The sequence below is a fragment of the Meleagris gallopavo genome, chromosome 26 (genome assembly GCF_000146605.3).
Source record: "Meleagris gallopavo isolate NT-WF06-2002-E0010 breed Aviagen turkey brand Nicholas breeding stock chromosome 26, Turkey_5.1, whole genome shotgun sequence".
Classification (NCBI taxonomy): domain Eukaryota; kingdom Metazoa; phylum Chordata; class Aves; order Galliformes; family Phasianidae; genus Meleagris; species Meleagris gallopavo.
This window is the reverse complement of record NC_015036.2, coordinates 6302391-6312315: the sequence shown is the minus strand read 5'-3', so window position 1 is coordinate 6312315 and position 9925 is coordinate 6302391. Positions and strand designations below refer to the sequence as shown.

At 50.0% G+C, this 9925-nt stretch overlaps 3 protein-coding genes across 4 annotated transcripts in view; 2 read left to right on the top strand and 1 right to left on the bottom strand.

Moving 5' to 3' along the window:
* Positions 1-1240: 1240 nt before the first annotated feature.
* On the top strand, positions 1241-3114 carry C26H11orf1 (chromosome 26 C11orf1 homolog). Its single transcript, XM_010723821.2, has 3 exons — positions 1241-1531; positions 2032-2098; positions 2788-3114. Exons 1-3 carry the CDS (start codon positions 1331-1333, stop codon positions 2961-2963), a joined length of 444 nt encoding a protein of 147 aa, XP_010722123.1. The 5' UTR covers positions 1241-1330; the 3' UTR covers positions 2964-3114.
* A 645-nt stretch (positions 3115-3759) lies between these two features.
* On the bottom strand, positions 3760-7915 carry CRYAB (crystallin alpha B). Of its 2 annotated transcripts, none has more exons than XM_003212760.4 (3): positions 7431-7915; positions 5770-5892; positions 3760-4663 (listed from the first exon to the last, which is right to left on the bottom strand). In XM_003212760.4, exons 1-3 carry the CDS (start codon positions 7626-7628, stop codon positions 4460-4462), a joined length of 525 nt encoding a protein of 174 aa, XP_003212808.1. In that variant the 5' UTR covers positions 7629-7915; the 3' UTR covers positions 3760-4459. The 2 variants fall into 2 exon arrangements, with proteins under 2 accessions (XP_003212808.1, XP_019478439.1); XM_019622894.2 differs by lacking the exon at positions 7431-7915 and adding an exon at positions 6179-6264.
* A 1398-nt stretch (positions 7916-9313) lies between these two features.
* Positions 9314-9925, top strand: part of HSPB2 (heat shock protein family B (small) member 2) — a 2584-nt gene continuing 1972 nt past the window's right edge. The window contains exon 1 of the mRNA XM_010723775.2: positions 9314-9505. Within this exon, the coding sequence (XP_010722077.1) occupies positions 9412-9505 (94 nt within the window). The 5' untranslated portion in view covers positions 9314-9411. The remainder of the gene's footprint in view (positions 9506-9925) is intronic.

Below are 9925 nucleotides of genomic sequence, written 5' to 3'. Positions count from 1 at the left end.
GTGCTGGTCCGGGCGTCAGCGCCCTTGGCCTGGGTGAATGAATTGCTGTGTTTGTAAGGTGGCTGAGTTACCCCGTGGTTACATATGAAGCTGAGAAATTCAGTATCCTTCTTTAAGAAAATAAATGCTTACTGTACCACCCAAAAAGTTTTGTCACATCTAGAATGAATGCGGTCCTCTGATGCCATTGGCTCAGAGGTGGTGAATGGCTCAGTGTCCAGACGGAGACGGGTGGCAAGTGGTGCCCCTCAGGAGTCAGTGCTGGGGCTGGTGCTCACTGGGTGACACTGACAGTGGGATCAAGTGCACCCTCAGCAGTTTGCAGATATACCCCAAGCTGTGTGCTGCAGCTGACACTTCTGAGGGTCAGGATTCCATCCAGAGAGACCCAGACAGGCTGAGCTCTGGGCCCTGGGGAACCTGAGGAGGTTCAACAAAGCCAAGTGCAAGGTCTGCACCTGGGTCATGGCAGCACCCACTGTCAGTACAAGCTGGGGGACGTAAGGATAGAGCACAGCCCTGCCAGAAGGGACCGGGGCTACTGGTGGGTGGCAGCTGGACATGAGCCAGCAGTGTGCCCTGGCAGCACAGAAAGCCAAGCGGACCCTGGGCTGCAGCCAGAGCAGCGCGGGCAGCAGGCAGGGAGGTGCTCCTGCCCCTCTGCTGTGCGCTGTGACACCTCACCTGGAGCACTGCGTCCACAGGTGGAGTCCTCAGGGCAGGAGAGACGTGGAGCTGTTGGAGCGCTGTGTCCAGAGGAGGGACACAGAAATGGTGGCAGGGATGGAAGCCCTCCCTGCGAGGACAGGCTGAGAGCTGGGGCTGAGCAGCGTGGAGAAGAGAAGGCAGGAGAAGGAGAGCTGAGAGCGGCCTGTCAGCATCTAAAGGGGCTGTGAGAAGGGAGGGGACGGACTCCATAGTGGGGTCTGCGATAGGAGAAGGGGAAATGGCTTCAGACGACAAGAGGGGAGATTGAGAGTGGAGATGAGGCAGAAGGTTTGGCACTGAGGGCGGTGAGGCACTGGCACAGGTTGCCCAGAGAGGCGGTGGTGCCCCGTCCCTGCAGACAGCCCAGGTCAGGCTGTTGGGGCTGTGAGCACTGCTGGAGCTGTGGGTGTCCCTGTGCACTGCAGGGGAATTGGACTAGATGACATTTAAGAGTCCCTATCAACTCAAACAATTCTAGGATTGTATGCTTCCATCATAGCCAGAAAGGTGAGGTCCTTGCCTGGTTACCCGGGAAGTGAAGGTGTGACATTCCGTGCTGTTAGGAGTGGTTTAAGTCTGGGCTGCTCACTGCTGGGCTCTGTTCCCAGATCAGATCCAGACCATGTACAACTTCCTCAGTGGCTCCTTGAAGCATGCCACTGGCCATGGGGAGGTGTGGACAGAAACCTCCAAGTTCTCCCAGTTTGGCTGGAGGTGCACCACCAATGAGAACGATTACTCACACAAAGTACTTATGGGGAACTGGAATGAAGAGCGCTACGACATCCAGAACATTGCACAACCCAAACCACTTCCTTCCCAAGTATGTGCTGGGCCTTTCATGGACGTAGCAAATCTCAGCCGAGATATTTCTTGGTCACTGAATTTGTCACATATGCAGGGCATTATCCATTCTATCAGCTTTGAATCTCATAGAGGTGAGCCTGCCATGAATAGCTTCCCTTCTGCTGGCTTGCTCCCGGTCTTTTCTAATGGATTTTAAAAATGCAAAGCCAATTCCTTTCCTCTGCTGAGCACCTGCAACAGTTCCACTGCAGAGCAGAAGCTGTGAGAAATGCTTCTTCATTTAATCTCAGCCTTGCTCTTAGTAGGTGGCTCCAGTCAAACTGTGGTGCCTTTGCTGTTCAGTGTTTTGCCCTGAGATGGTGAATGCAAAGAAGTCACCCAAGCTTTGTGATCTTACCTCAGACTGACTTTAAAGTAGGGGTGTGATTGCAGGTACTTTGTTCCTCCTGTAAGGTACAGAATGCTGAAGTTTTTAGTTTATATTTGGCAGTGTTAAATGTGAGTTTTTCTTTCCAGTATGCTCGCTGCTTTGAAACGACGTATTCTTCGGATTACAACAAGGACAAGGATCAGAGAACAAGAAGTATGTGAGCAGAATTGAAACAAAATGTTTGTTCTGTAGCAAGGTTAAAGAAGGTCTTCTGGATGACATTTTGCCCAGAGATGACAGACTGATGTTTCTCTCTGCTGAGCTGTGTTCGTGCACCATCACAGAACAGGTCTTTCGAGTCTCTCAGGGAGTGGCACTCCCATTTCATGTGTTCTTGCCTAGCTGCCCTCATCACACTTATTCCTGAGAAGTCTACACTGAAAAGTCCCATTTCTTGTTTCTGAGTTTGAGCCTTTGTGGAAGAAATGAAGCTGCGGCTGTCGGTTGGCGCTCGGCTGAACGTGAGCCAGCAGTGTGCCCAGGTGGCCAAGAAGGCCGACGGCATCCTGGCTGTGTCAGCAGCAGCGCAGCCAGCGGGAGCTGGCTTTTCTTCTCTGAGTGGTCAGGCACTGGCACAGGATGCCCTGGGAGGTGGTGGAGTCATTGCCCCTGGAGGTGATCAAGGAAAGGGTCGATATAGTACTGAGGGACATGATTTAGTGGGGAAATATTGGTAGTAGGTTGGACTAGATGATCTTGGAGGCCTTTTCTAACCTTAATGATTCTGTGATTCTAACAAATCCCTGCTCTGTAGAAAAAATTTCCCCCCCATTTACACTTTTTGGATATCTTATTACTATTTTAGACATTCTTGCTCAAGTTAGCTTTGTTTCTCCTTTCAGGATTTGAACAAGAACCTCATTGGTTTCCGGGCCACCAGCCTGAGTTGGAACCTCCTTTGTTCAAATCAACTGCCCAGTCCTGCTACACAATCGACTACAGGCCTCCACACAGCAACTGCTCATGTCCAGCACGTAGAGAAGGAACAAAAAAGATGCAGACAAAGCAACAGAGATGAAGGGAATCTGCAGACTGTGCCTTCAGGATAACAGGAGCCCCATCTGCTAGCCATGCTGTAAAGATCTCCTTCAAACCAAAACAACCTGTCCTGCATTAGAGCCAAATATAGCATCTTGTGAAATATGTTGCTCCTGCTTTCTCAGCTGTATTGTTTGTAATTAACCCATGAGTTTCTGTCATGCTGCACTTTGTCACTGAAGCTTAACTAACACCTCACCTGGTAGAACTTTTTAAACTAGAGCTTGGCATTCAGGTGGGATCTGGTGTATTTGACAGTGATCCCACATCACTGAGTTCTCATTGTATTCCTTTCCGTTAAAGCCATGGAAGAAGTTTGCCCACTGAGTTCACTTGAGATTTTGACTGATCTCTTATAATTTTTGTCTTAGCAGGTATAAGAGACATAGAAAATGGGTCATAGAATCATAGAATCATTAAGATTAGAAAAGACCTTTTCAGATCACCCAGTCCAACCGTCCACCAGCACTGCCCACTGAGTCCCTCAGAGCCACATCTACCCCTTCCTTAAACACCTCCAGATGCGGTGACTCCACCCCCTTCCTGGACAGCCCGTTCCAATACCTCATCAGTCATAGCTGCGTACTACAACCTGTGCAATTTTTTCCTGGGGGAGGAGGGGTCAGGAATTATAGAAATTCTGTTCCAGTAATACAGACTTTCCTTTCTGCTCATATCTCTTTGAAGAGAGGTGCTAAGCAGATTCTGACACATGAGGAGGACTTAGTATTGTTTCGTACCATACAACAGTGTTAGCATAAATCAGATGAATACTGTAGACTTCAGATGCTATTTATTGTTTGAAGGGCACAGACAACATAGTTTCAGAGTGATGTGGTTTGCACCATTAGAGCAGGACATTTTTCTCCTCTCTGGATGTATCTGTGTTTACTGCAGCTATGCAGTTGTCATCTGCAACTGCTCCCAAGTGATTGCAACACTTGAATGCTTTTGTGTAGCATGGATCATTCTAGAAACACAAGATACAGTTGTTCCCCATTCAGTTTTTATCTGACACCCAGACTTTGAATGGGTTTCGATTGTCATGAAGTTGTCATAGCAGCCTAATCTCCACTGGAGAAACTTTTCTATTGCTTGTGAAACACCCAGAAATCCTCAGGAAACACTGAAAGGAAAGGCTCATGCAGTTAGTTGTTTGCAAAACATTAGAGTAAATGAAGTTACACATGAAGTGTTTTTGAACACAGAGACAAGCTCTCCTGGACACACCTGCCACGCAAGCTGTAAGAAGAATGATGCCAGATATGTTTCCCTACACAGCAAACTTACATGGCTTTCTTGAGCCAACACTTCCCTTGTCTCAAGTGCTCCAAACCAAAAACTACAGACTGCTTATTCATGTTTTATTTGTTAGTAAACTTACTCAGCATAAATAAATAAGAGTGGCCATTGAGTACAGGTGGCATCCAATGAGAAGTGCTCTTGAATGGCCCTGGCATGACATTATATAGCAGCCTACTTCCTCTGGGATCCTGCAATGGCAGGCTTCTCTTCACGGGTGATAGGAATACTTCGCTCAGGGACGTCGCTTTGTTTTCTCGGTGCACTCACCGTCAGGACACCATCCAGAGAGAGCGATGAGGTTATGGTCAGGGGATCCACGTCAGCTGGGATCCTGTATTTCCTGCTGAACTCCCTGGCAATAAAGCCATGCTCATCCTTAAAAGAAGAAGAGAAGGAACAGCGCTGATTAGAAGTTTTCCCTCAGTTCCACCTAAACCATGGGCTTTTAGCATAAAGTTTGAGTTCAGAAAGCTTCAGCTCCCAAAGGAAAACTTTTCAGAAAGTTAGAAGAGTTTTTATTATGAGATCTCCCTTAAAGATCTGAGAACGGCTGAAGCGAGAGAATGCCCTGCCCCTGCAGGTGGTGCAGGCACCCTTTGCAGGACAAGGCTTTCTCCTCCAGCTTTTGTGCCTGCCAGCTTTGTTTCACAGTGCTGTGCTGCCATGGCTAAGATGTAGGACATACAGCTACCTCCAGAGCCAGCAGCCCCTCCTCCTGAGGGTCTCTAGGCCCTCAGAATACACATCTCCCCATTGAGCTCTTCTCAGCTCTAGCCAAAAAAACCTTGCAGAAGCTATTTCAGAATTACGAGCTTCCAGCATCTATGAGTACTGCTATATTTTTTGACTGACAGATCTATTCTCCCAGAAGCTTTTGGAGCTGATGGGTACACTGATACAGCTATTTTATCTCTAGGATTTGTTTCCTTCTTGCAAGTAGAGGGGGATGGGCAATCCCTGTTATGTACAGCCTTAAACGTGGCTTTTGACCTCTCTTTGACCATTTGCCACTGAGCCAGCAAGCAGCGGGACGACTGACAGCAGAGCACAACCTTTAAGGCCTACAATCTGGTAAATGGGTATTTTCTCAGGAACAGATAGCCTCTTGCTAATAGAACAGGGCAGTGCATAGATTCATTATGTGGTTTAATTATTACAGCTCACTGTTAACTTATTGAATGCCTCTCTGCATTCCTGTCTTCTTCCCAGAAAGAGGGAGGCCCAGAAATGCTCACTTCAAAGTTGATTTTCCAGTTCAGTTCACAGGTCATGCAACACCAGCACTAAATCTCCACTCTGCTGCTGCCCAGTCTGGAATCAGATGGGGGTTTGCACAAAGCAACGTCCATTAGGATTGGTTGATCAAAAACACTGGAAGTGTTTCAGAAGGAAAAAAAGAGGATTATTCTGCAGCCTTCTTGTTTAACCATAGATGAGGAAGCACACACTGGCTAACAGTGACACAATTAAAGAAGAAGTACCTGCCGCTCCTCGTGTTTCCCATGAATTTCTATCATGTCCCCGAGCACCTTCACTTTTAGCTCCTCAGGGGAGAAATGCTTCACATCAAGATTTACAGAAAATTTGTCCTTCTCCAGTCGCATCTGTAAAACAAGGAGACAACTTCAGGCAAAGGTTTCAGCTTCATCAGGCTCTCAGCATGCAGCAGGTCACGCTCATGCTGGGCTCTCCACATGCCCTGTCTGATCTGCATTCAGTCCTGGGATTTTTATCTGGCTCAGATTGTCTCTTGTTAGCCTGTTCCATTCATGCCCACCACTACAGCACATAAAGCATGATGCTTTCTCTCAGGATAAACATATGATAAACATTTTCTGGGGAATAAGGAAGAGATTTTCTCAATCTGAATTTGTTAAAACTGACTCCTACCAAACTTCTTCTGAGGTGTCTGGAGATTTCCAGTCTCTGCAACTGAATTTTGCTAAGTCTTTCTGGAAAAAGAAACTGAGTGTGCAGCTGACTACAGCTCATGTGTGTCACTTGCAGTCTTTTCCCTGCATCGTCACTCCTTAAAAACAAAAATAGCGTGTGTCAACTAAGCAGCACAACTAGGTCACCTCTCTTATCTGAGCAGCAAGGCTACTGCTGAAACTCTGAGTCACCTGCTGCTCATCTTGCCTCCTTCCCTTCCATTTTGCACTTTGTCATCTCCAGCAAATGCTGCTTTTTGCTGGCTCCTGAGGTTGAATTTGCATTTTCTGCCTGTCTTGGATAAGTCAGTGGAACTCAGCAGTGCAAGCTGGCTCTCTCTGCCTTGCTGCTGTGGTCACGGTCAGGGAACACATGAGGCTCCTCTGTTCTGGGACATGGAGGCAGCTTCCATGCCAGTTCTAGCTAACTGGTTTCCTCAGTTTTACCTGGAAGGCTTCCTGCTCCTTCTGCTAGATTATTTGTGAAGATTTCTCCAATGAGAAAGTCAGATGTTGACGCTGTTACCTGTGGTGCTTATTATGGCTGCTTCAGCAGATGACCAAACCCAGGTGACTAAACCAAGGGAAACATTAAGCAAAGATTAAGAAAATACTTCCCTCTCACTCTGCTGGCTTTGAGTAGCTCTATAAGTTATCATAGACAGCTGACCTGCACACTGAACAAGGTCATTTGAGCTGTGTGCCTTAGCCCCTGAAGCAAGCAGGTGGCCATTTAAAGGCCCTCCTGTCCCATATCTCTCTGAAAACACTGCTCTGTCTGCCAGAGATGCTTTAGCTTTGGCCTCTCTACTCAGCAGCTGGAGGCTCCCATGCTGCCTGGCATGGGGGTCCCACTGCTCCTCTGCTTCTCAGGAGGAAGCAGAATGGAAAAATTTTCAGGGCAGACAGAGAAATCAGGCTTTCTCCTTTCTCCTGCCAGTTCTGCAGTCATTCGCAGCACACACACAGCTCAGTTTGTCTCTGTGCCCATGGCTGTGGCAATACTTGCTCTCAGTTACAAGTGATTAGCAGAGCGTGCAGAGGTCCTTACCTAACACAGAGGAGCAGAGGCAAAAACTCAGCACTCTTTTCCCTAGGCTTTTCCTATTAACAACCCACAAGCAGCGTCCCAGCTCTCCTGAGTTCCCAGCTCCAGACCCATCAGGATGTGCACCCAGCGGTAACAAAGAGCAGTAAGCAGGGCAGATTACCTCCGAGAGTCCCGTCTCCAGCCAACTGGGCATCCGAAAGAAGGGGGATCTCATCAGGAAGGGGCTGAGGCTGGGGGAAGTAGGGAGCAGCTCTGACTCCTGCAGGTGCTCTCCAAATATCTGGTCAAAGATACGGCTCGGTGTCAACCAAGAAAACAGAGGTCTGCGGATCAGGGGGTTGTGAATGGTGATATCCATCGGAGCGCAACGGAGGAGCCAAGCAAACGACTGCTGCAGAGCTGTGCCCAGCACAGGGGGCAGCTTTATACCCACGCGGCTGGCGGGGCCTCTCCCCCCGAGGCCTCCCGAATAGTGGTGTCAGGGATTTTATTGTCCCAGTCCGGGACTGGTCCCTTCAGCCCAGGAGCGTCTGGGGGTTTGAACAGATTGCTAAGGAGGGGGGGGGAAGGGGAGAAGAAGACAAGGAGACTAATGGGGCAGCAAGAAGCCAAGCTGCCCGGCTGCCCGCCCCGCGCCCCACATGCTGTTTATCTACTGAGTCCCAAGCAGGCTTGGCGGATATTCCCAGCTGCTTTGGATGCCAGCAGGATCAATGCAGCTCCTATCTTTGGCTCACATGAAAAAGGACAAGGGGCTGTTGTTCCCTGTGACAGCACCATGGCTGCAGCTCCCCACTGCACCCACGCGCCTAGGAGGGGCTCTGCCTTCCCTTAAAGTGAAGGAAGCCCCAGGCCATAGCTGGAGGGCAACATGGACCCCAAAAGGTCTGTGCTGAGGTACTCTGGTGTGAAGCTCTACAGACTAGTAAGCACCCTACCTAAGCACCTACTAGTCTGTGCACACTAAGGATGGTTTCCACAGGGCATCAGCTGACACCTCTTGCCCTTTGCCCACTAGAGAAACCACTTTGCGGGAGAGGGCAGAAGAGCCCAGCACTCTGCAAGCAGAGATAAAGCAGGCAAACAGCAGCCCTGCAGAGCTGCACTGCTGCTTGCTTTCTTTGGGATGCAAACTCCCTTGTTCTGTTTTGCACTGCAGCAGTCAGTTCAGATCATGAGGCTGGGTTCAGCCCAGAAGCTGTCTTTAAAGGACAAGAGCTCTGAGTATCTGCAACTTACATATAGCCTTATGGCTCAAGGGCACATCAATCTCATTGCTAGCACCACCAGTCCCCTGCAAAAGGGCCTGACCCTCTTCCTGTTCACTTGCCTGCAAGATTAGGGAGTAGAATTCACCCTCTGCAGAAGCCCCAGCCATACTTTGTCCAGTTCCATATTATGTCAGCAGTAGTGCACCTGCTCTCTCGCACCGCAGAGACATGGAAATCTTTGGTTTCATAGTATAAGGATCTTAACTGGGTACTAACTCCCAGTTCAATAAAAGTGGATCTAGGCCAGCTTCAGACCCTGCTTAATGCATGACCTCCTGCACAGGCATTCCTCTGATCCCACTGCACAGCACTGAAGCCCTGGCCAAGGCACAACCTAGACAACTGGCTCACAGTTCTGGAGTGTCAGCATCAGGGTCTGCTTAGTGCGTGCCACTTAGCAGTCTGCAGCACCTTACCACACCCAGGAACAAAAGACTCAGCTTCTGGGGAAAACAAATCCCTTTCTGTGGGGCTGTTTTGAGGGCTAAGCTCACAGCGATGGCTTTGCGTGACTGCACACAACCTGACCAAGCACCAGCCACCATTAGGCATTGTCCTGTCTTCTGCTGGGTTGGGAGTGGCAGTTGGGGGCTCAGTTCCTGTCTCTTGTCCCCTGCCCAAGGCGGGGAATCAGGGAGTACAGGATTGCACCCTGCCAGCAGGCAGAGCCTGCAGCTCTATAGGAATGCCATGAGGAGCTTCCCTCGTCACCCTGGGGAGGCGGCCTGGGGCCTGTGTGCGAGGCTATTTTGGTCCGTCTTTTTATCATACACTCCTCCCTGTGGAATTCACCCAACTAAAACCTTGCAATCTGCAGCCTTCGCTCTCAGAGGCAGCGACCGCTTGGACAGGCCCCTTCCTCAGCTCTCCATGGCCACGCGGACTGTGCCCCACGCCTACCCCATGAGCTCAGAGTACGAGTTTGCCAACCCCAGCAAGATCTATGACCAGAACTTTGGAGAAGGTAAGCAGGGAGATGGGACCCCCGGCAGCTCTCTGTCTTCTGGTGCAGGAGGCTGGCAGAGTCCCTCTGGAGAAGAGCTTCAGGAGCCAAGGAAGCCCAAGCATGGGAACCCAGGCAAAACCAGGAGGAGATAGCCTAGGCACAGCCAGGGGCTCTCTCTTTAGGTCCACCTCCTGCTTCCATGCTCAGTGCTGGCTCCCCTGTCCCTCTCCTGTGCCCCCAGCGGTCTGTTGTTCATGCACATGCTCTGCAGCAGGGAGCAAAGCGCTGCCCCTTCATGCCCCCCACCTCACCACACCCCACAGAGGCTGTGACTGTGCAGGACGTGTCCCAGTGCTCTTCTCCATTGCCAGGAGAGGTTGCACCCTGCTCACAGGAGAGGCGTGCCAGCAGCAGTCCCACCTTGCCCACAGCAGGAGG

What these genes read in the sequence shown, in the direction of transcription:
- CRYAB (XM_003212760.4), bottom strand. Translation starts at nt 7,628, where the DNA reads ATGGATATCACCATTCACAACCCCCTGATCCGCAGACCTCTGTTTTCT. An exon ending in TGGAGACGGGACTCTCGGAG is followed by an intron (nt 5,893 to 7,430) that starts GTAATCTGCCCT and finishes CTTGTTTTACAG; the next exon opens with ATGCGACTGGAGAAGGACAA. An exon ending in GGAAACACGAGGAGCGGCAG is followed by an intron (nt 4,664 to 5,769) that starts GTACTTCTTCTT and finishes TCTTCTTTTAAG; the next exon opens with GATGAGCATGGCTTTATTGC.
- C26H11orf1 (XM_010723821.2), top strand. Translation starts at nt 1,331, where the DNA reads ATGTACAACTTCCTCAGTGGCTCCTTGAAGCATGCCACTGGCCATGGG. An exon ending in CCAAACCACTTCCTTCCCAA is followed by an intron (nt 1,532 to 2,031) that starts GTATGTGCTGGG and finishes TTTTCTTTCCAG; the next exon opens with TATGCTCGCTGCTTTGAAAC. An exon ending in CAAGGATCAGAGAACAAGAA is followed by an intron (nt 2,099 to 2,787) that starts GTATGTGAGCAG and finishes TTCTCCTTTCAG; the next exon opens with GATTTGAACAAGAACCTCAT.